Source organism: Mauremys mutica, chromosome 21 (genome assembly GCF_020497125.1).
Source record: "Mauremys mutica isolate MM-2020 ecotype Southern chromosome 21, ASM2049712v1, whole genome shotgun sequence".
Lineage (NCBI taxonomy): Eukaryota > Metazoa > Chordata > Testudines > Geoemydidae > Mauremys > Mauremys mutica.
The window spans coordinates 16637186-16661663 of NC_059092.1; the positions used below are offsets into that span (position 1 = coordinate 16637186).

The 24478-nt window shown below is 51.0% G+C and overlaps 1 protein-coding gene across 2 annotated transcripts in view; it reads left to right on the forward strand.

Moving 5' to 3' along the window:
- Positions 1-24478, forward strand: part of ATP13A2 (ATPase cation transporting 13A2) — a 70467-nt gene that overhangs the window by 6602 nt on the left and 39387 nt on the right. Inside the window, exons 1-6 of one of the 2 annotated variants that reach the window (XM_044996388.1) lie at positions 9880-10004; positions 18831-18904; positions 20993-21160; positions 22022-22080; positions 23390-23501; positions 23618-23697. In XM_044996388.1, coding sequence (XP_044852323.1) covers positions 18902-18904; positions 20993-21160; positions 22022-22080; positions 23390-23501; positions 23618-23697 — 422 coding nt within the window. In that variant the 5' untranslated portion in view covers positions 9880-10004; positions 18831-18901. Of the gene's footprint in view, positions 1-9879; positions 10005-18830; positions 18905-20992; positions 21161-22021; positions 22081-23389; positions 23502-23617; positions 23698-24478 lie in introns of those variants that run through there. The other variant, XM_044996387.1, reaches the window with a different exon arrangement.

Below are 24478 nucleotides of genomic sequence, written 5' to 3' on the forward strand. Positions count from 1 at the left end.
AGTCTCTTTGTGGCTCAGTTCCCCATCTGTGCAATGGGGATAATAACTGCTTTGCCTCACAGGGGTAGTGTGAGGAGAAATATATTAAAGACTGAGGCATCCACGTCCTATGGTGATGGGTGCCTTATCCCTTAGCTAGCTAGAACATGCTGGATCATTCTAATGGAGATGGAGAAAGGTCTTGTTTTAGCTGGTGAAACTGAGGGGGGAGCCTAGGTTTTAGCTCAACCAGCCAAATTGAGGGATAGCTCCAACTTGCCCTGTTTGCTCTCATGCTGCAGAATCTTAGCGCAATCATGGTGCAAAACCCCTCGCTTTCTCCAGGGTAGACAAGGCCATTGAGTTGTCTGTTTTAGAGGGAGGAAGCGACTGGTTCCTGCATGGCTCAGATGCAGGATCACAGTCCTGGTATTGACGTCCTCCTATTCGAGCTGATGGCTGCGTGACGTACAAGACCGGCAGTTGTCGTCTTTCTGCAGCAGATGTGTGGATGTAGTGGGCCCCGGGGATGAAAGGAAACAGCTCACACATTGTCATTGTCCTTATGTTCGTCCCGAATGTACGTGATCTAAATAGCCTGGTGAATTTTGACCTCCAGCTGTAGCTTTCTGTATCTAAGAGTGAAGCCAAATGTCCTGGGAAAAGCTTGAACTGGTACAAAGCTCAGCAGATCAGCTGGTTAACAGTGCTCTGAATTCATTTCCCACCCCCCAGTGCTCTGCGTCTGCACTGCACTGCCTGCTATACTCAGCGTCCGAGTCAGGGTCTTTGTCCTAATAGCCAAAGCCCTCCCTTGGGTCTGGCCAATGCACTCACTCTGCAACCAAGACACCCACATTCCACTGGAACAATGAAACCAATTGTGGAGATGCCCCGGGCAGTACTTGCCCTTGAAGCTATTGTTTCAGGCTCTCACCAGACTCTGGCATCAGGTATGCTTGGTTCCTGTTTTCAAGGTTTTCTTCTTGCCATAAGGGTGAGAGTTGAGATGCTGGAGCACAAAGGAACGAAATACACAGGGTCCTGGCCTTGAGCATATGCAGTAGCCCCCAGATCTGTTGCAGAGGCGGAGGGTAACGTTCAGGCCTGCCCTGCAGGTAATGGTGGTGGTGATTCAGAAGGGGGCGCTCGTACCTCTGAATCGGTACTGAGCCAGTGCCTCCGTGCAGGGCTGGTGGGCTCTGCTGTAGGACCCATCTTTGGGATAATGCACAGACGAGGTCCCAACCACTTGTCTTTGTCCGAGATCCCACAGCCCTCTCCTCTCAAGAATTGGCTGAATCGCATCTCTGGTTACTGCATTCTGGGTGATCCCTAAACTTCCCCTGGTTAAGATATTCCTCACTCCTCCCCCGGTGTATGTTGCTGGTTAAAACCAGGCCAGGTTCCAGCTGTGAGCTAACATGATAAAGCTGCATCTGGGGATCTGGATCTTGCAAATACAGTAGAAGAGATTATCCCGACTTGAGCAGCCGGAGAGAAATGGTCGTTAAGGCCGTGCCACTGCTACCAGCGCCCCCATCTTGCCCTGCCACCTAACCCAGAACTTCTGTTTGAATAACCCTTCCTGTCACCCTGCAGCTGAGGATCTCCAAGCCCTTTGCAAACATGAATGGATTAAAGCCTCCCACCCCCAAGGCAAGTATTCCCCTCCCCCCTTCTGTAAAATAGGGATCTCTCTCAGTGCCTCGGAGTCATTAAAGGTCAGGCAGGAAGCTGGGAACAGAGCCCAGATCTCTTGATTTGCAGCCCTGGGGCTTTAACCACGCAGGCATTCTCCCTCCCCGCTCTGCTTGTGAGAAGAGGCAGCGCTTCCGAGGGCTCTGGAGCTGGGTTGCCCTTGGAAAGCCCCAGGGCCGAGCCCAGCCCTAGGAGTGTGCTGAGCCGACAGCTGCAGGGCGCGCCGAGCTCGCGGCCGTGGGCATGCTCTGCTGGGACTTCCCTTCCCCAGTGGCACTGCAGCTCCCACCCCCACCAACCATGACCCGAACTGCCTCCTGCGGGCCAGCCCGGCCTGTTGCCCCTCCTCTAATGGGTGATCGTCTCCCCCCTTCTCACTAAACACCTCCCGTGTGCACTGCCTGGGCCGCACACGGCTGGAGCCCTGCCCGCAGGTGGGACTCGGCGTGTCTTAGCCCCGGCCTGCCTTTGGGCAGGTCGTGGAAGAACAAGAAAGAAGCCCGAGAACTAAGCTGCCGAAAAGCAGGTTCTCTGGATCCAGCACCCCCCGCATGTGCTCCTGCAGTAATGCCTCCCCTCCGTGGCAGCCGTGGTACTACATGGAACTCATGAGATCAGCAAACAAAATGACCCCGGTTTATTTTTAAGGAAGGCTTTAAAAAAAAAAAAGTCCAGTTGCAGCGATCCGAGTTTCCAGTATCGACCAACGCAGAACGGTTTCTCGCACACGCGCTCCCTACATTCTCCTGCTCGGTCCTTGATGCGAGAGCAAAAGGGAAGTAAGTTACAGGCAGAAGGTCACGTGTGGTGTACATCGTATTGCGGGAAACCCCAAGCAACTGTGGGCTGTTTGTGAAACATCCCTAAGTAACAGCAGCTGCTTCTGGTAAAGTGCCGGCTCCGTCCGCAGCTATTCTTGGGGCTGGCAGATGTGCGTTTCCATGTGACACCTAGCCAGTTATTCCTTCCAAAGGGTCTAAATATCCTCAGTGATCCTTGTCTGAGGCTCATTTGCTTGTGAAACATCTGCCGGGGAGGTTCCTGCAAAGTGTCTCTGGAGCCTTCCGAATCCTGGGTTACGTGGAATTGGACCCTGGCCCCTCTGCTGCTTCCCATCATTACCTATAAGCCTTTGCTGTGATCCTTGTCTCGTCTGTACCTAACTACGGCCTGCAGCCAGAGGCTTGGGGGTGTTGATCTAGTTGGAGGGCTCTAGGTTCTGGGGGTGTTAATTCAACACTTCCCTTTGCCTAGCATCCAGAGTCCAGGACTTGCAGAGTTAAACCTTTTACTCTCATCTCCTGCCCTAATTAACTTGAGGGGAGTTTCCCCTCGCTCCAGGCCTGGCCCTGGTTGGTGACTAGGTTATCTAAAGAGCCACCCAGTGCGAACAGCAATGGGATGAGTCTGGCTTAATGTCGTTAAGCTCCTGCAGCTATAACGAATAGCTGGGCGATGCTCTGATCCTTTCTAATCCAGAGGCATTGACTGACTGCAGCTACACCAAGTCTGGAGGTGTCATGGGGCCTATTCTCCTTAAGACCGACGTGCTGTCCGTTACTGTAAGGGTCTGTGCGACGATTGGGGTGAGACCCAGATACCGTGTTGTCCTGTTTTATTGGTAGACTTGGGTGCTGAGCCAGGGCCAGGACAGCTGGGCTTTCCCAAGGGATGTAGGGGAATTAGGCACCCAAGTCCCATTGCTTTCTTATTCTGCCCAAGGCTTTGGCGCCGTTCGGGGACAGGGTTTAAAGTCGTGTCTGCGCAGCAAAGCAGAACTAACCAGCGTGGCTAAGGTGGTGGTTTCAGCCTTGTCTGCGCTAGGGGAGTCTTACAACAATTCCCCGCCATCGTTATCTCAGAAGCTGCCGCACCATAGGGTGCTCATTGAGTAATACACGGCGTGGGCTTTTCTCATCAACCAAGCTGCTGCCGAAACAGACGGGGAATTCTGGCTTCTCTGGCGCTGTAACTTCCACTTGTGGGAAGGGAGAGACCTTGGTTTCAAGTCTCCGCTGAGCCTCAGCAAGTAGCTTGGAAGGACTTGTTTGTAATCAGGGGGCTCGTGCTGTGAGACCCACGAGAAGGAACGGGGAGGGGGGCGAGAGAGCCTCTTCGCTCTCCAGGCAGGCTGCCCACGCCGGGTTATGCAGTGGGTAGGGAAAGCAGGCTACGCCCTGCACAGAGCAATGAGTGGGTAGGGCCGTCGCTCCGCCTATCCCGCATAGCAGTCCCTGCAGCAGAGCTGGTGTGGCGTGGGAAGTGAGCAGTGCAGGGGAAAGGAGGGACCCGGCTTAGTACCCCCCACTCCAGAGCAAGTGGGAAGCAGACACCGAACGGTTATTTGTATTGCAGTCGGGCCTAGGAGCAATAGCCACGGAGCAGGCCCCCGTTGTGCTAGGGGCTGTACGAACACAGAACAAAACGACGCTGCCTGCCCCAAAGAGCTGACCGGCTTGTGACCGAGAGTCCTGGGTCAGTCCGGCTGCATGCTGCCCTTTGCGCTGAGCAGGTCGTCAGTGGCGGTCATAGAATCTCAGGGTTGGAAGGGACCTCAGGAGGTATCTAGTCCAACCCCCTGCTCAAAGCAGGACCAACCCCAACTAAGTCATCCCAGCCAGGGCTTTGTCAAGCCTGACCTTAAAAACCTCTAAGGAAGGAGATTCCACCACCTCCCTAGGTAACCCATTCCAGTTCTTCACCACCCTACTAGTGAAAAAGTTTTTCCTAATATCCAACCTAAACCTCCCCCTCTGCAACTTGAGACCATTACTCCTTGTTCTGTCATCTTCTACCACTGAGAACAGTCTAGATCCATCCTCTTTTCAACTACCTGAAAGGGGGTTCCAAGCAGCTATCAAATCCCCCCTCATTCTTCTCTTCTGCAGACTAAACAATCCCAGTTCCCTCAGCCTCTCCTCATAAGTCATGTGCTCCAGCCCCCTAATCATTTTTGTTGCCCTCCGCTGGACTCTCTCCAATTTATCCACATCCTTCTTGTAGTGTGGGGCCCAAAACTGGACACAGTACTCCAGATGAGGCCTCACCAGTGCTGAATAGAGGGGAATGATCACATCCCTTGATCTGCTGGAAATGCCCCTACTTATACAACCCAAAATGCCATTAGCCTTCTTGGCAACAAGGGCACACTGTTGACTCATATTCAGCTTTTCATCCACCGTAACCCCTAGGTCCTTTTCTGCAGAACTGCTGCCCAGCCATTCGGTCCCTAGTCTGTAGCAGTGCATGGGATTCTTCCGTCCTAAGTGCAGGACTCTGCACTTGTCCTTGTTGAACCTCATCATATTTCTTTTGGCCCAATCCTCTAATTTGTCTAGGTCCCTCTGTATCCTATCCCTACCCTCCAGCGTATCTACCACTCCTCCCAGTTTAGTGTCATCTGCAAACTTGCTAAGGGTGCAGTCCACACCATCCTCCAGATCGTTAATGAAGATATTGAATAAAACCGGCCCTAGCACCGACCCTTGGGGCACCCCACTTGATACCAGCTGCCAACTAGACATGGAACCATTGATCACTACCCGTTGAGCCCGACCATCTAGCCAGTTTTCTATCCACCTTACCGTCCATTCATCCAGCCCATACTTCTTTAACTTGCTGGCAAGAATACTGTGGGAGTTTATCCCTCCACCCACGGAGGCCAGGAACATTAAATTCCATGGTAAGGCAGACAGAGAAAGGGAGAGTTAAACATTTGCTGGGCCGCCCGTATCAGCCACAGCCGTCCTCTTTGGACTGTTCCTTACCTGATAAGGAGACGGGAATGTGCTGAAATAACTTTATTGCTTTCTATCTCGGCTCCTGCCTTGGTTAGGTTTGAAAAGGAGGGAGGATTCGGGCTTTATGAGCTTCCTGCTAGTGCAAAGATCTGGCCACCAGCCCCACCTGGGAAGTCAACAGGCGTGTCTGTAAGATGTTCCCGTACCGTGGTTCCAGACAACGTGGACAAATGTAGCTAGGAAGCAACTACGCAAGAAAGGTGAAATTGTCAAGCCTGCTGGTAGAGAAATACTCCTCATCCCCTCCCACACACACACCCCCTGAAGTACTGCTTGTAATTACGGGCCCCACGCGAGTGCCTGAGCGTCTCGCCAGCCATGAATGTTATTCTTTTGCACACACCTCCCGCGTGAGATGAGAGTTTTATTATCCCGTTTTACAGAAGGTGAAGCCGACTTATGGAGAGCGCAGGGGCCAGATTTTTAAAGGTATTTGGGTGCCTCCGTATCTTTAAAAATTTGGCCCTCGGTGACTTGCCGGAGGTCACACGGGAACTCAGTGGCAGAGCCAGGAGCTGAACCCAAGTCTTGCACCCCACCCCGCCCCCAGGTCTGGTGCTGTTACCCCACAGCCCCTCTTTCCTCCTGGTTCCTTTGACTCAGAAACACAGGCCCTGTGCTAAGGAAGCGTTTCTAGTAAGTTTCATTGCGTGTGAACGTGCTGCTGGAGAAGAGCCTGATCTCTCTCATGCATTCATGGATCCCTCCTTTTCTCCCCCCATTCCCGCCGCCCCTTGATTTTCCACCTCTCTGCACACAGGGCCTGGGACGACCGAAGCGGGGACACCCGAGAGAGCTCGCTGCATGAACAACCCAGCCAGACAATGGGCATTGCTAACCTGCGGGGGTTGCTGCTCACCCTCCAGCTGAAATTTGCGCTTTTTTTCATCCCGGTAGCTCTTGTACCCTGTGTTCCCGTTGCGACGGGGTGCGGCCGGTGCTTCGGCCGTCCCGACAATGCTGCGTTTTGTTTGGTCTCCCACAAACGAGGGCTGCGGATAGCAAGCCCAGCCCTTTACATTCTCCCTTAAAAAGCAAGGGCTGGATGCATCTCGCCTCTCCCACCTACTCCTGGCTCTCCCCATCTCCAGCAACAATTGGAAACGGGGTCGTTCCCCTTGGGTGATCACACGGCAGCAGGTGCAGTCACAGGTACAGGGACTTCCCGCTGAGCAAAGATCATCTGGCCTGGATTAGGAGAGGAGGGGGAGCTCGAGGGTTAATGGCTTTTTTAAAAAAAGAGAGAATAGGGTGACTCTGATTTTAAATTAGGGCGCTTTAAAAACCATTTAGCTGGCACACCCGCATGTGGATGCCCGAGCCTGAAGGCTAATCTTGTGTTTAGAGCCTGGGAGTGGGGAGATCTGGATTCTGTTTCCAGCTGACCGTCACGGCCCTCTCTGTGCCTTAATTTCCCTGTCGGTAAAATCTATTTTAGGTCCCGTGCAGCCTCCATTACCATAGAATCTGAGCAGCTCGTGATCTTGAATGGATTTATTGTCTCCAGCAGTGTCCTTTGACTGCGGGTTATTGGACTTGAAGCGGGAATCTCATGGGTGGAATTCTCTGGCCTGGGTTATACAAGAGATCAGACTGGATGATCATAATGGTCCCCTCTGGCCTTTAAATCTAGGACTCCCTTAGACAAGCCCCCGCCCCCCCCAAGGCTTTTGTCTCCTTGCCCATGTGCTGCTAAACCTCCCCTCCCTCTGTGTATATTTAGTCCTCACTGCTTTGAGCGGAGGAGTCTGAACGTGGCAGTTTAAGCTGTAGTGAACCTGCATTAGATTCCCTCTTGGACTCGTTCTTCCCGATAGCGTGCAGGAGTGACCGTGCCCTGTGCCCCGGGTGGGCTGACTTCTCTGCAGGTATAAGGAGATCCTTCCTGCAGAACAGGCTTTCAGAGGTGGAGCTGGTTCTGTCACCTGTAGAACCAATGCACAGACCTGAGCTGGTAGCAGAAGTAGGCCGTTATCCGCTACGTGGGCCCACTGCTAGGGAGAGATGGCTCGCACGCCTTGCAAGTGTTAAGTGTGGAAAGTCACCAGTGTTCAGACTGTGGGCCCTACCTTGTGCACACTGCTAGGGATGAGTCAGTGGGGCAGATTCCCACTGGCTGGCACGAAACCAGGAAGCATTTGCAGGGGCCGGCCCCAGGGTTTGTATCCACTGACTGGTGATTTTGCACTTCCCTGGGCGAGGCTGCTGCTGTAACTGGGAACCAGTCTGGGTGCGCTCTGGTCGCTCGGTGCAGTGAAATGCTTGGGATACTTGCAGTGGTTGCTATGGGCAGCCAGGCAATAAAGGGAAGGGTCTTTAGTGGATTTTCCCTGTATTCATAGAACCGTACGACTGGGAGGGTCTTCGAGAGGCCATCTCGTCCAGTCTCCTGCACCCATGACAGGACTGAGTCTTCTGCCATCCCTGACAGGTGTCTGTCCAGTCTGCTCTTAAAAATCTCCAATGATGGAGATTCCACAACCTCCCTTGGCAATTTATTCCAGTGCTTCACCACCCTGACAGTTAGGAAGTTTTTCCTCATGTCCAACCTAAACCTCCCTTGCTGAAATTTAAATTTCTTGTCCTATCTTCAGAGGTTAAGGAGAACAATTTTTCTCCCTCCTCCTTGTAACAACCTTTTATGTACTTGAAAACTGTTCTCATGTCCCCTCTCAGGCTTCTCTTCTCCAGACTAAACAAACCCAAGTTTTTCAATCTTCCCTCCTCGGTCGTGTGTTCTAGACCTTTAATCGTTTTTGTTGCTCTTCTCTGGACTTTCTCCAATTTGTCCCCATCTTCCCTGAAATGTGACGTCCAGAACTGGACACAGCACTCAGCGGAGGCCTAATCAGTGCAGAGTAGAGGGGGAGAATTACTACTTGTGTCTTGGGGTTTGGCTACACTTGCAGGTGTGCAGCGCTGGGAGTTACAGCTGTCTTCGTACAGCTGGGTAGGGAAAGCGCTGGAGTGTGGCCACATTTGCAGCAGTGTTGGGAGTGGTGCATTATGGGCAGCTATCCCAGCGGTCAAGTGGCTGCAACGTGCTTTTCAAAAGAGGGGGGTGGGGTGGGGTGGAGTGTGGGGGGGAGAGAGAGAGAGAGAGAGTGGATTTTTGGAGCCGACACTGTGTCAGCTCCCTGCCTTACAAATTCCTACCACTTCCCCCACACTCTTAAATGCAAATAGCCTTCAGACCAGATAAGCAGCTGCTCCGATGGACTCCCTCCCCCCCCCCCCCCGCTGTTTCTCTCCTTAAGCAAACACTAGCTGTGGACATTCATCCCCCTGCCTGCCTCATTCACAGCAAACAGTGGCTGTGTGTGTTTTTTAGATAAGCAGCTCCGGGAGCCCCGAGTTCACAACAAAACAGAGAGGCATCATAACAAAACAAAGAGAGTTCTTTAGTTAAAAGCATTATGGGAAAATTCCGGAGGTCAGTCACAGCGTAGTAAGATTAATCACTGGCACCCCAGCGCTGCAGCACCAGCACTGCAGTCGTTATTCCCCAGGCCAAGGTGGAGTACAGCCAGCGCTGTAGCCAGGGAGATACAGCGCTGTATGTGCCTTGCAAGTGTGGACGGTGAGTGAGTTGCAGTGCTGTAAAGCCACCACCAGAGCTGCAACTCTCCACTGTAGCCAAGCCCTTGCTTATAACACATAGGTGCTGGGAGCACCCACAGAGAAAAATTAGCGGGTGCTTAGCACCTGCCAGCAGCCAAGCACCCCCCACCCCACCCCACAATAGAGGGGAAGTCAGCGCCTATGCTCCTGCTAATACATCCCAGATGTTTGCTTTTTTTTTTTCTTTTCTTTTCTTTTTGCTAGTGTTTTGCTGTTTACTCCTATGTGGCTTGTGATCCACTCTGACCCCCAGATCCCTTTCTGCAGCACTGCTTCCTAGGCAGTCACATTGTAGAGACCAATCCCACGCTGGCAGGGAGATGCGCTAGATCTCGACAACACAACAAGCGTCTCTTCTGGAAGGGTCAGATTTCTAGCCTGAAATCAGTGCCTGGGTAGGGTGTTGCTGCTGGACAGGTTCTGCACACGCACAGCTGGAGGCACGTCGCAGCTTCCCTGTGTATTACACCTTGGAGATCAAAGAGCCCTGAGCCTCCTCTCCTTTCCCAGGCTGTAATTAGGGAGGCTGTCAATCTCGCGCGATTGTTCTGGGCTCCCCTGGCTGTGGCTAACAGAGAGATTCTGATTATTAGATTATAATCCACAGCCACTTACATGGCTCCGTGAACACACAAGTGACTGGCAAGGGTGGGGGGGGGAGTGGTGACGTGGAAGGGGGTGAGGATCTCCCTTTCCTTGGGCTGTGTTTGGGCAGGAGGTGTGGTTGCTTTGTTTCTTACTGGTAGTGCAGGCCTCTGAGGCGGAGCATTATTCCCCACCCCGAATGCCCAGCAATTACTTGTCCTACAGCAGACCTGTCCCTGTGAGGCAGGGCTATGATTTACCTGCAAGAGAACAGGAAATAACCTTGGAAAGGGGGAATCGCCACCTGCTTTGAAACAGGTAAGCAGCCAGGAAATCCTCTCTAGAATGCGCTGCTTGGAAGGCAGCTGGCGTGAGAGGGGGAGGTCAGAATGCAGGTGTGCGGGTTTCGCAGATAGCAGTGACTTGAAGCGTGAAGCTCTGTTACTCTAGAGATGCGGCCAAAGCAAAATCATCTGGCAGTGGACTTCTGTGGCCTGGATTTCTCAGTTCTGTTGAAACGAAAGGCCTAAAGCAGTGGTTCCCAAACGGGGGTTCGTGAATCCCTGGGGGTTCATGAAATGTTACGGGGGTTCTCAGGAAAAAAATCCCTAATGGCAGACAGAGCTGTCCCTAGGGACCTGGGGCAGCACGGGGCAGCCGGAGCTCCTGGACTTCCAAGGGCTAAGCAGATCAAAGCAAGCGTCTCTATCACACTGGGGAGATTTAAACTTCAAGACTCCTTTTAAGAAATGGAAAGGGAGGTGGGTATTTTTGCTGTTTTTAAAATTAAATAGGCAGCTAGTATTGTTCATAATAATTTTAAAAGCAAGTTTTTAAGCTTTGTTGTAACGTGCGTTGTTTGCCTGGACTGCTCAAGACCTGAATGCTTGTGTAGGAGGAACAATTTGAGTTGGCTTTTTAAATAACTTCCTGCTGTTTCACATCTGATAGTCCTTGATGAAACATAGGAGCCTTGTCTGATAACAGGCTTATTCAAAGTGATACAAGCTACGAAAGTGAGATCTTGGAAGAGTGTTGCCATTTTCATAATGTAATAATACAGTAATGATTAATAATAATAGTGTGTAATAAGCCTGTCAGAAAAACAAACTTTATATTTCCATGATCACTGCTTTTATCATTTATATTCAGGTAAAGGAGGAAATCCCTGGAAATATTCACTTTTAGGAGGGGGTTTGTGAGACTTGATATTTTAGTGAAAGGGGTTCACAGGTTGTTAAAGTTTGGGAACCACTGGCCTAAAGGGACCCAGCCAGATACTGAAACAAAGCTCCTTATCTTGCCAACACCATCTTTTTAAAAGGAAAAGACATTTTAAAATGCTGATGTTCTTCTTGCTGTTTATGTGGAGAGATACAGACAGCAAATTCACCACTTCCACATTCCTTTGGGTGGGCAGTTTCTAGTTAATTTCATTTGCGATTTCACATGCATTAGCTGCAATATTTGGGTTGCAAAGGCCGCTAGGGAAGGCTTGTGTTTAAAATAACCCCTTTCTCTGTCTCCTCCTCCCCCCCTTTTAAATGACAACAGTGGTTTTTCTGTTGATCTGAGGTTTTCAGAATATGATCATAGAACCAAAGGGTTAGAAGGGACCGCAAGGGTCATCCAGTCTAACCCCCTGCCAAGATGCAGGATTTGCTGTGTCTAAACCATCCAAGACAGATGGTTTCAACCTTGTGTTCACTCAGCTTATATGCATAAGACCTGCCAAAAATGCATGTCTGGCAGATCTGCTCGTTCCATGGCCTTTGGTTGATAACTGTAAGCTCCAGATCTGTTAGTTAACCCAGCTCTCTCCCAGGCTTTTCACAAACTTTCTGGGGTCCTGCTGTGAGGTCTGACTTTATTTGATGAAACTGTTACTCAGACTTGTTCCCTGTGATTTGGCGACATAGCCAGTAGGAGATGTTTGTAGTTAAACAGCAGGAATGTGGAACAAACCCAGCCGGGTTATGTGAGAGGAGAAAGCGACCAGCTAGCTTCCCCTTGGGAGGCGAGATCTTATCAAAGAGCTCAGGGCCAGATTTCCAAGTGCCCAGCACCCACAACTGGGGCTGGATCTTCAAGCATGTCCAGCACCTAATGTGAAAATCGAGCCACTTATTGTGGTGCCTAAATGGGAGCTGAGTCCTGTTAGATCTTTATCAGCTGCCCCTCTGAATTTTAATCAGGCTGCGTCTACACTAGAAACTTCCAAGCATGCCACGGGCACACACGAGCGCTGGGAGAGCTCCTGGTAATCCATCTCCACAAGGGGGCTTGCTCCGAGCGCTCCTGTCCACGCTAGCGCTTTAAAGCGCTCAAACTTGCTGCGCTCAGGGTGGTGATTCTCCCCGCCCTCCCCGCAGCCAGCGAGTTAGAGTGCTGTAAAAGGTAGGTGTAGACAAGCCTTCAGTTGTAAGCTCCCTTAGAACAGACTTCTCGCCTGGTGGCAGTTGGCTGCAACACCCCTTTGCTGTTGCTGGGGGGAGGGATAGCTCAGTGGTTTGAGCATGGGCCTGCTAAACCCAGGGTTGTGAGTTCAATCCTTGAGGGGGCCATGTAGGGACCTGGGGTAAAAATCTGTCTGGAGATTGGTCCTGCTCTGAGCAGGGGGTTGGACTAGAGACCTCCTGAGGTCCCTTCCAACCCTGAGCTTCTATGAGAAGGGAGAGGAGCACACGGACGGGCACACAGTATAAAGGTGGGACCTATTTGTGAGATGGTTCCACTTCAGATATTCAACAGAACACTCCTCTCCCTTGAAAATCTGTGTCTGTTACAAAGCTGACCGGTGGATTTAGCTGCCTGGCCGCCCCTGACAGGAATGTGAGCTGTATGGCTCAGATCCCCCTGTCATGGCTGAGATGCTAAACTGTCCATATCTTGGTGCTGCCATGTTAAGCCCTAAACCCGAGCCAGGGTGAGTCTGTCTACCTGGGTTGAGAGGCCGGCCCCCAGCTAGAGGGGAGACGTACCCTTAGGGCCATTTTCTGATACCCTTTCTCATGCTGAATAGCACCATCCTCCCCGAATATCAGTGGGGCTGCTTTCCGGAGCAAGGTACGGTTCTGTCTATCACAGTTGGGCGCATTAGTTCCCTTTCAGTTCTATCCGCCTGCCCCTCAAACTGGGTCTCAATCTTCTAATGCGCCAAAGACCCAAGCGCAATACGACAAATGAGACTTTGCACCTGTGTAAGCTCAAAGATGAACATAAGAACGGCCGTAGTGGGTCAGACCAAAGGTCCATCCAGCCCAGTATCCTGTCTACCGACAGTGGCCAATGCCAGGTGCCCCTGAGGGAGTGAACCTAACAGGCAATGATCAAGTGATCTCTCTCCTGCCGTCCATCTCCACCCTCTGGCAAACAGAGGCCAGGGACACCATTCCTTACCCAACCTGGCTAATAGCCATTAATGGACTTAACCTCCATGAATTTATCTAGTTCTCTTTGCTGCTTAGTCTTTCCCTTCCGCCTTCTTCTGAGCCTGCTCCAGAATCAGCAACCTCACACTGCAGGGTCCCCATCGCCCAACTTTCGTTCTGTCTTCACGGTGTATTGGTCTGTCCTGGGTACAAAAGGGGAAAGTGCCTCTCTGTGCAGCTAAACAAGGAAGCTAGAGTTCAAGGCTGCTGCCTCGTGGCCTCCCCACATGCTTCATTTAAAGGTGGGTCTTAAACCCAGGTGAGGGCGGGGGGGGGGGAACCCCCTCCAAACTGCTCAGCCTGCTAAACACCACAGTGCGGGTCTTACTCGGTTCATTTGCTGCTCATGCAAAGAGAAGGGAGAGGGGCACACGCACATGCACACCGTATAAATGTGGGACCTCTTTGGAAGATGGTTTCCACTTCAAAAATACGGCGGAACGCCCTCTCCCTTGAAAGGCCCTTTTCCCCTCGCAGCTGCCGATGCTGTCTGGGTTTGTGTGAACGCAGTGAGCAAACAGCCGGCAGCAGGTCCGTCTTCAGGGAGTGCGCGGATGGCTCGCGGTTTGCAAATGACCACTGGGATGGGTGGGATGGATTTGAAAGCCATCAGCATGTTCAGTGGAGAGCAGGTCACAGCTGCCTCTTCCCTGATGGAGCTGCTGGGACCAGCATCGCTCTGTGGCTCGCAAGTGGATTGGGTTACTGCACTTGACACCTCAGGAGTCTGAGGACACCAAATCCAGCCTTTATCTGAGGCCAGGTCTACACTGGGGGGTGTCAAGTATCAGAGGGGTAGCCGTGTTAGTCTGGTTCTGTAGAAGCAGCAAAGAATCCTGTGGCACCTTATAGACTAACAGACGTTTTGCAGCATGAGCTTTCGTGGGTGAATACCCACTTCTTCGGATGCAAGTGGTGGAAATTTCCTGGGGCAGGTATATATAAGCAAGCAAGAAGCAAGCTAGAGATAACGAGGTTAGATCAATCAGGGTGGATGAGGCCCTATTCTAGCAGTTGAGGTGTGAAAACCAAGGGAGGAGAAACTGGTTCTGAACACAAATCAGACATTAGGAATGGCAATATACAAAAACCTGTAGGAGAACACTTCAACCTCCCTGGCCACACAATAGCAGATCTTAAGGTGGCCATCCTACAGCAAAAAAACTTTAGGACCAGACTTCAAAGAGAAACTGCTGAGCTCCAGTTCATCTGCAAATTTGACACCATCAGCTCAGGACTAAACAAAGACTGTGAATGGCTTGCCAATTGCAGAACCAGTTTCTCTTCCCTTGGTTTTCACACCTCAACTGCTAGAACAGGGCCTCATCCACCCTGATTGATCTAACCTCGTTATCTCTAGCTTGCTTCTTGCTTGCTTATATATACCTGCCCCAGGAAATTTCCACCACTTGCATCCGAAGAAGTGGGTATTCACCCACGAAAGCTCATGCTGCAAAACGTCTGTTAGTCTATAAGGTGCCACAGGATTCTTTGCTGCTTCTACAGAACCAGACTAACACGGCTACCCCTCTGATACTTTATAAAGTTACGTGGTCACAAATCGGAGAGAGAAGGTGTGGAGCGTAGCAGGGGACTGAAACGATTTGGAGTGTCGCCGGAGGCAGAGATGGCAGGAGATGCAGTGGAGAAAGCTCTTGCAATGAAAGCACTGAGAACATGAGGGCAAAGAGGTTCATAGAGGCCTTTTATTTGAACCCCCAGATGAACGGGAAGCCAGTGCTGTTTGCACGGAGCTGATGAGCTAAACGCAGTACAGAGCCGAGGTGTGCACATAGCAAGCGACTGAAGGCAGGTCTGCACTACAGATTCACACCGGTCGTGCATCTGGTGGAGACGCGCTCGGCCAACGGGAGAGAGCTCTCCTGTTGGCGGAATAACGCCACCTGCGCGAGAGGCGGTGACTGTCAGCGTGAGACGCTCGCCTGTTGACCTAGCGCGGTCTGCACCAGAGGGGAGGTCGGTCTAGCGACATTGCTCAGGCGTGTGGATTTTTCCGACCCCTCAGCGACGTTGTTACGCTGAAGTAAGTGCGTCGTGTAGAGCAGCGGTTCTCAGCCAGGGCTCCGCAGGCTGGGTTCAGAGGGCAGCGGGGCTCTGAGCCTGAAGTGTGTAGCCCCAAGCCCTGGCGCCGCCCGGAGCAGAGCCAGGGGGAGCCCCGAGAGCTAGAGCTCCCCCACCCTGGTCTAAAGCCCTGAGCCCCGGCACCTCCTAAGGAGCTAACGTCAGAAATGGAGCCATGGGGCTGAAGCCCTGAACCCCGGCGCTCCTGCCGGGGCTAAAGCCCTCAGCCCCAGTGGCTCCTGTGGGGCTGAAGCCGGGAGCGGAGCTGCAGGGAACCAGGGGGCTCCCCCGGGGTTTAAAGTCCAGAGCCCTGGAGAGCTGAAGCCCTGAGCTCTCCACCCGCCCGGAGCCCCATGGCTGAAGCCCCAGTCCCCCGCCTGGTGGGTGAAATCCAGAGCCCTGAGGCCCCCCACGTCGGACCTGAAGCCCTGAGCCCCGCAGGGCTAAAGCCCCGTGCCCTTCCCCCCCCCCCACTCAGTGGCTGAAGCCAGGAGCCCCAAGGCCCCCACCCGCACCCCCCAGCTGAGCACCGGTGGTTTTTATAGTATGTTGGGGGGTCCTCAGAAGGAAAAAGGTTGAGAACCCCTGGTGGAGACCAAGCTTGAGTGAGAATATTGCCGCCTCCGCCTGTGGTTAGAGACAGCCCTTGTGCAAACAGCAGAGCTACTGAGCATACAGCGAAAACGGATGTAGTAGAAGAGAAATCCTGGCTTCGAAGCCGGTGGTTTCAGCTAACTAGAGCTGTTTGGAAAATGCTCTGTATTGTACACGCACGGATCGCCTTTGCAATTTGTCATGGAAGTTTGTTTGGTTTCTCAACAAAAGCAGACTTGAGTGAGTGTGTGTGTGTGTGTTTCCCCTTTTTCTTTTCCTCTCCCCTTTTTCCCCCATCTCAGAAAAGGGGGAGGGGGAATGAAGTTTTCATTTTTGTTTTAAAAGCAAACAGAAAATTTCAACCAAAATGTAAATTTTTTTCCAAAACAGTTTTTTTCCCTTTAAGTCAAAAAATGTTTTGGATGAAAAACGTTCTCCAGTAGCTGGGTTTATGTCCAGAGGCTGGCATCTCGCTTCCGCTGAATGAATCCCACTGCTGGCCCCCATAATCATCACCATCCCTACCCCACCGAGGGCAGAGTTTAATTCCCTGATATCTGAGAAGCTCTTTGAAGATCCTTGGCTGGCAGGTGTTAGAGAAACACTAACGATTACTTTGCTGTTGCACTAGGTTTTAAAGGCGTTGTCTGCCTCTGTGCTAATGGCTGGTTTTCTATGTCCTTTCTAAAGCCAGACGAGATCTCTGTGATCACAGCCTGACCTCCTGTAGAACTCAAGCCAGAGAGCTTCCCTGAAATAATTCCTGTTTTGAACTAGGAAAGCATCCAGCCTTGATTAAAAATGTTTTAAAACCTTTGTCGTCATTGCATTTGCTTTCATTGTGTGCATGGAGTAGATTTTTTTTTTGTTGGTGGGTTTGGGGTTGGTTTTTAAAAATTTGTATTAATTTCCTTTTTTAGATGTCAGTGATTCGTCTGAAGTTTCTTGCTTGTTCCTCGCTTGTTACCTGTGTAGCCTGATTTGGGGTGTGTTAGTAGTGTTGATTTAATTTATCCACTCAAATTTAATTTTATCTGGTTAATCAGTTTTAATTAATTAATATTATTAATAATTATTGGATATTAATTAGTATGGGTTTGGCTCACCAATATGTTTGATCAGAAGATAAAGTTCGTCCTGAATCAGGCTTCACAGAGTTTATAAAAGGAACTTCGGGGTCATGACAGGAGCTTACACTGAGACAGATATAGTCATAAAGACCTTTTTATTAAAATCAATGAACTGGTAAGCAAATGATAAAACAGTTAGGATTACAGAGTTACAAGTATCACAGTTCTTTGAGATATATTTATGATAATTCAATATTATGAGCTGCAAATGTGGTTAGTACTCAGACCCTGTTTCGATAGCCCGGTGCTAGAAAATACGGGCCACGCCTGTAGCAATTTCCGTTTTCACACCTCTGGCAGAGGAAGCTAATGCAGAGCTATTTGCTCTCTATTTTAACTATCAGAGGGGTAGCCGTGTTAGTCTGGATCTGTAAAAGCAGCAAAGAGTCCTGCGGCACCTTATAGACTAACAGACGTTTTGGAGCATGCATCCGACGAAGTGGGTATTCACCCACAAAAGCTCATGCTCCAAAACGGCTGTTAGTCTATAAGGTGCCACAGGACTCTTTGCTATTTGAACTATGTGCTTTATATAAAAATGAAATAGACTTACAGTTTGAAAAGAAATAATACTACAGCCTATTAATAGTTAATAGCCGTTGTAGATGGGTAGCATTGAGACGTAGTTGAAGGTGGAGGCAATGAAGAGTAGACGGGAGCAGATAGCTGGGTAATTGCCTTGTCTCATGGTGAGCGCTCTCACCTTTTTATAGGGCATTAGTCAGAAATCCTTCCTCCTATGCCCAAATTTCATCCTTCACCCATGGAAATGTTAGGGTACACTCGCCCCATAGGCTAGTATGTATGTGCGTGTGAATGACGGGTATGTATGCATTTGTGCTGTACTTGTTAGATTTGTGGGCAAAAATCCCCTTTTGCCACCCTTTACTGTTACTGGTTCAGTCAAAGCTCTCCGGACAGCTGCGTAGGTGTTTTTTCTATTATTACTTTTCTGAGTAAGGGTCCCAAAATGTGCTAAAGTTGCCTTAGCATCACATACAGGATGTTTGACCTGTAGGTCTCTTGCATTACAGCCAAACTTATTCTTAATATAAATCTATAAGCCTATTACATCAAATACTCAAATTTATAAGAAAGATATTTATACAGACCAGCAGATTGATCCTTAGGGCTACACCCGTTTGTTAATATATGCCCTGGTGGGGCAGCTGCGTCGCTCCAATCCAGTTGCAGAAATAGTACCGGGTGGCTAAAGGTGTGTCTGCAGTACGGTCGGGTGGGATTGTAGCATGTGTGGCCATACCCCAGCTAGCTTTAATCTACTTGCCTCCATTCACAAGAGCAGCGAAGCTGCATCAGCACAGACTTTGGCACAGGTTGGCCTTCCGAGTACGTACATGTGCTACGATCCCCTTTTCAGACATACCCTTAGACAACCAATCGGACAGTGAAAACAGGCTTCGAAGCTAACAGTTCTACCCATTTGTGGGCTGTAACTTTCGCACAGCTGTTCCCTGGGTGCTGTGACTGCTGTCTGCCTCGTGTGTCACCAGCCTCCATGGGGAGCCCTCTTGTGGTCACCGTTCCCCTCAGTCAGACCTGGGTGCTTCCCAAGACCCCTCACATGGCTGGCTCTGGAGGCACTGGCTGAGAATCGCTGCTCTAAGCCATTAGCAGGATCAGGGCCGCCGAGAGCGGATGCAGGCCCCGGTGAAAAAAAATTTTCGGGCCCCCCAGCAAGGGCAGACCAGCTAAACAGGGGGTACCGGGCCCCGGTAATTTGTACCAGCTTCCCCCTCTCTCGTCGGCCCTGAGCAGGATCACAAATGCAGCTATCGGGATCCACCGCGCAGCTCCGCGTACTGGAGCTTTTTCCGATTCTGGGAAAACGGGGAAATACGACCAACCCATCAAGTAACATGGTGTTCCTCTGTTTGCATTCGCAGATAGCAGCAAGTTGCTGGGAAACCATCCACCTGTCTACGGGACGCTTCTGCAGGGCCCTGGGAAATCCTGCATGGTACGTAGGAGGATTTGGGGCCGGAGCAATACAAGGACATTTGCAGAACGGATCATGAAAATATGTCAATGGTTATTTGCAAGGCCAAAAAATGAGAGGGGGGCTTTGCAAACGAATGGCCATCAGTGGGTTCTCTGTAGGGCTCTTTCTAGGGCTAGGCGTACAGCTGTCCTAGGGGAGCTGGTTTCAGGCATGGTGGAGTTAATATTTTCCACTGCATTGTGCCATGCAGGGTGTTCAGTGGAGGACTGTGTGTGATGTTATGACACAGGCGTTGTGAAAGGAGACATCTGATTGGCTGGTGTGCGGCTCTGATGCTGCCTCTCGGGCTGCTCTGCCTGCGCTGCATCGTCAACCCGATCGACCTGATTTATCCAACGTCTTGCCATTGTGCCCTGTGGAACGGTGCCGCTCCACTGGTGTCTTGGGTCCTCACTAGCCTGTTAGCTGAGCAGACGTGAGGCCTGATCTTATGCCCAGTGACGTCAGTGGCAAGGCTCCCCTTCTCTTCAGTGGATACTGCATCTGGCGAGTGGTTTCCAAACCTTGGTCCTGGGATGTCTTTGTTTCCCGCCAAAGCAGCTTTGCTCCAGTTAATCCTGTTTTCAGTCCATCAGTGCCAGGAAGTTGAGTGACTTAAGGCTTTTATCAGGAGGGGTTGGATACTTTTTTAAGTAAAACAATATCCCACTAATGATGGAGCGAGCACACCTCTGAGCGGCACACCCAGCCTCCATCACCTACTTGTTGAATTTTCAGACCTTACCTATGTGGTTTGTCCCAGGCCGCCCCGCCGGCTAGGAAGCAGCTCCCCATGAACATCTGCAAAGTCTCCTCTTCCTCCCAGCCCACCATAAAACTCTCTTTTTGCCGTGATGCCAGCGCAAAATACTTCAGTTAAGCAGCCGGTGTGCAGAGCCCACTGCCTGTCATGCTGAGCAAGATCGTCTCATTCTCTCCTTTTACTCCCCTGTTGGTTGAGCTGTATCTATCTATCGTCTCTTACACTTAAACTGTCAGCCCTTTGGAGTAGGGGCAGTGTGTGTTTGTGCAGCGCCTTGTGTGGCGGGGTTCTGGTCCGTGACTGGGGTTTCTATGTGCTAAGGGGGAATACAATCATATCATATCATATATATATATACGGATCATCTTAATTAATTAGCCTCTTAGAGCTGGTATGGCATCTTCTCTGTATGTCTATATATACTCTTCTTACGTGTTCCATTCTATGCATCCAATGAAGTGGGCTGTAGCCCACAAAAGCTTATGCTCAAATCAATGTGTTAGTCTCTAAGGTGCCACAAGTCCTCCTGTTCTTTTTACAATCATATAATTCATCTATTTCTATTTTAAAGTCCACTGGCCTAGTGTCTCTCATCTCTACCCTGTGATAGAGCAATTGACCTCTCTCCTATAGTGTATAATTGGAGCAAAAGGTAGGAAGGAAGATTTGATGGTGGATCTCCATCACGTCACATCTTTAAATGAAAAGTGGATTCTTGCTAAAAGATCTGCTCTGGATCAGCCGATTATGGGGCTGATGCAGGAATCGCTGGTTGAAGTTCTGTGGCCTGGGTTGCACTGGAGGTCCGGCTAGAGCAGGGTTCTCAACCTGTTTACCGTTGTGGGCCGCATCCGATACTGCCTGTATGGCCCTGAGGATGTCACCTGGGCCACAGCTGTGTGCTGCTTGGGCCCCGGGTTGAGAACCACTGGGGTAGAGGAACAGAATGGTCCTTCTGGCCTTGGAACCTGTGCAAATCCCCCATCGCAGGGTAAACGGGTAGAATTGAGAGTACGATGGTTGTGAGTTTTTCTCCATAAACTCTAAGCAGCAAGACCTGAGAATCAGTGTCACCCATGTCCAATGAGGCCGTTGTGTGGACTTGTCAGGGGTGGCAGGACCCATTAGCAGCTCCTTTTAGGTGACCCTTTGAACCCAGTGGAATGAGTCAGACGCGCCTGGACTGGCAGGGTCTAATGTCGGCTGCTGCCCGTTGCTGCAGCCGCCTCTTGCTCGCTACCCTTGAGAGCAGTGACTTGGTCTGGACTGAGCTCTGAACTCTCCTGCCTGTGCGCTCTTCCCAGGAGGTTAGCGGTTACCAGAGCAGAACATGGCGGATAATCCTTTGCTCCGTGTTCTCCGTGCTGACGGCAGGAATCCTGTTGATCGTCTTTCGCTGGAAACCAAGCCTGGAGGTCCGAGCCAAGTGCAGGCCGTGTGCTCTGCGGCAAGCCGACTGGATCATAATCACAGTGAGTAAACGTGGAGGGGGAGGGCGGATCTGGTGGTGGAGACACTGGACTGGGAGTCAAGAGACCTGTTGTGATGGAGCAGGGAGTGGGGCGGATTTGACCCGGGAATGTTGCAGGGGGTTGGGAGAAGTGACACCTTCTGCCTGGGAGACTGAACAAAGGAGAGGAGGAGGAGAGGGGAGGCGGGGGGAGAAAGCTGCTGGAGGAAATTTTAGTTTCAGTTTGGGCTGGGTGGTGCAACGCAGGGAACCCCAAGCTGGGGTCTAAGCCCCCTGAACCCCCCAGAAGGACTTGATTGAGGGGTCCTGGTTGTGCCTACAAGCTCTGCTGTAGCCTGCGTTCCTATTGTCCAATAAACCTTCCGTTTTACTGGCTGGCTGAGAGTCATGGTGAATCCCAGGAAGAGGGGTGCAGGGCCCTGACTCCCCGACACTCCGTAACACCTGTGTTCAATTCCTGGCTCTGCCACAGGCTTCCTGCATGACCGTCTGTAATTTGGCGTGATAATACGCCTTTATTCCCACCCTCTGCCTTGCCTAATTAAATTTATAAATTCTTCAGGGCAGAAGCTCTCATCCAGGGCCTAGTGCGGTACGGTCCTGATCTACATGGCAGCTGCAGGTACCACTGTGATACATGTTACCAGCCAGTTACCAGAGAAAGCATAGAAGCAGAACTCCCAGAGCATGAAAAGTTACAGGGGAAACTGAGGCACAGAGAGACCGAGTGACTTGCCCAAGGTCATACAGGGATTATGTGGCAGAACAGCGACTTGAGCCCTGCACTTATTTTTCCCCAGCAAGCACCCTAAACCCAGGGCCAGCCTTCCCCAAGCACTTGTTTTGAAATTGTGTGTTCCAGGATCGGTTCGGGCAGTGCTTCGTTACCCAGGTGCAAACTGAACAGCTCGGTGAGGGCAGGTAAGTGGGACCTGTGGATTCACTCCTTCCTGAGTGTTTGGGTCAGTGATCAAATGATCCCATTGTGAGTTTGCCAAGAGAGTGAATTATCCCTCGGGGGCTTGCTGTGTGTTCCGCTGTGGAATGAAACACAATGAAATTGACATGAATGTAGCTGTGCAAAACTGAATCACTTGAAGCCATGTGACTTTTGTTCCATTTCACGCACCCAGAGCATTGATTTGTATCTGGGGTATGAACAAACTCACCATCCCACTGAAACTCAATTAAATCCACTGAATATGTGATTGATTATTACTCCAATATCTGTGGCGTCCAAAAGTCAGCATCTGTTTGAAAGCCAATCAGCTTGGGAAAAATTAGATTGTTTTATTTTATTGTCATAGCAAGCACTCAGTCACAGACCAGAACTCCATTGTGCAAGGCCCTGTACAAAAATAGCTTCAGATATTAGAGCAGCCCCTGAATCCATCTGACAAGTGTTGTTTTACATTCACATTTTCATGCTTTTCAAGGTTTTTTGTCTTCTCTCTCCCTTGTTGCTGTGTGAAAGACCCAAACAAACAAACAAAATGGGTGATACACGGAGCAAACAAACGGGTAAAATAGCCCGCGCCCTCTCCCCCCCCCCCTTCTGATCTTTTAGTTATAGTGATCTTGGGTATAATAAATAACAACGGTAGGTTTAAAAAACAACAAAACCCTTTCAGACAGAAGTGTGATTAAATTGATGGTGCCACTTTAATCGCTAGATTACCCGGGTGACATAATGTTGGATCCTGCAGGGCTAACAGGAAAGAAAAGGAGTAGAATACGTTTCTAGTTACTAAAGCAGGCAGACGGGATCCTGAATATGCACAGGGTGCAGATTGGCTGCGTGAGAAGCTGCCATTTCTACACAGTCATTTTTCAGAGAAGAACCACACTTTACACCTGTATAGCGTTCTGCATCCCCAGAGCACTTCATAACAGCTCGCGAGTTCTCAGCTGTGCAGGGATTGCTCTGGGAAACCCTATAGATCATGGATAACTGGAAGAGACCTTGGTTTTATTTCAGATTACAATTGTTCAACTGTTTGTTTCTTAGTGGAGTCAGAGCCAGATTAACTCCCCATCCCATGGATTGCGCACGTCGTTGGCGCAAGAGGCGCTGCAAGATGGGCTTGCATGTAGTTGCAATTTGAAAGGCTGTTGGAGTTCGCCAGGGTTCCCAAAGCCCTTGCACGCTGAAGCTCTGTGCTCAGAATAGCACTTAGAGGCCTTTATTCAGGAGCAGGGCTTCTTGACATCACGCTCTTCTTCCGAGCAGCCTCGAGCATCATCCTGGGGCCAGAGCCGATGATGGGAGAACCAGCGTCGCCGTTGGAGTGTTGGACGAAGACGACAGCAGAGACACGGTCCGGCTTCATAGGAAGGAGGAGGTAACGCCCTCTCTTCTGCTTCCTGTTGGATCCTGCCCTTGGGGCCATCAGAACCTCCTCCTAGAGGGCTGAGCCGTGCTGGGGACACCCCGTCACGTGTTTCTCTCTGTGTTTAGAAAAACGTCGTGCGCTACTATCTCTTTGAAGGGTCGCGCTACGTCTGGATTGAAAGACGGCAGGCGTTCTGCAAGGTCAGGTATGGCATCCATCCTCTCGGCTGGAAGAACTTTTCTCTTCTGTGCTCTGACTGTTCTTCTGCCCTCTCCTTGTCTGTGACCCTCAGTAACTTTAGTTGCATGATAGGAGCATCGGGAGACCCCCGCAGAGACCAGGGCCCTTGTGCTGGAGCTGTAGTGACACCCCAGGTCTGTCTTCACTGCAGAGTTAACTCACGTGAACACGCCGGCTCTAAGCACTTAGGTTGTCCTAGCTTCGGTGTGAACAGCCAGATGGCAAAGCCCTGCCCGTCCTCCCAGGTGTTACGCTCATGCATGTTTGTCGCTGGGACTTCTGGCGGCACGCTCTGTCCCTGGGGCTTTTTGCTGTAGTGAGCTGAGCCACTCTACAGTTCTTTCCCAATGAATTGTCCTCGTGGGCACCCAGGGAATGGTGGGAAGGCGCTGGAGGACTGTCGGTGCTCGAGGGATGCAGCCGGCGTTGTCGCTGCAAAGCGAGCAGGCGACCTGCCCACATGGAAAGTGGCTCTTGGTTTCTAATCCACACCCCCAGCCAGGCCAGGTAGCCTGGGACGAAAGCGCCGCCAAACTCGGGTGAGAGGGTTTGGGAGGGATAGCTCAGTGATTTGAGCATTGGCCTGCTAAACCCAGGGTTGTGAGTTCAATCCTTGAGTGGGCCACTTAGGGATCTGGGGCTAAAATCAGTACTTGGTTTTGTGTGTGGATGGGAGAGAGGTTGGGGGCAACCACCAAGTTAGCTCCGCAGTGAAGACCGACCTGCCCCCACCCCCAAGGAGCTTA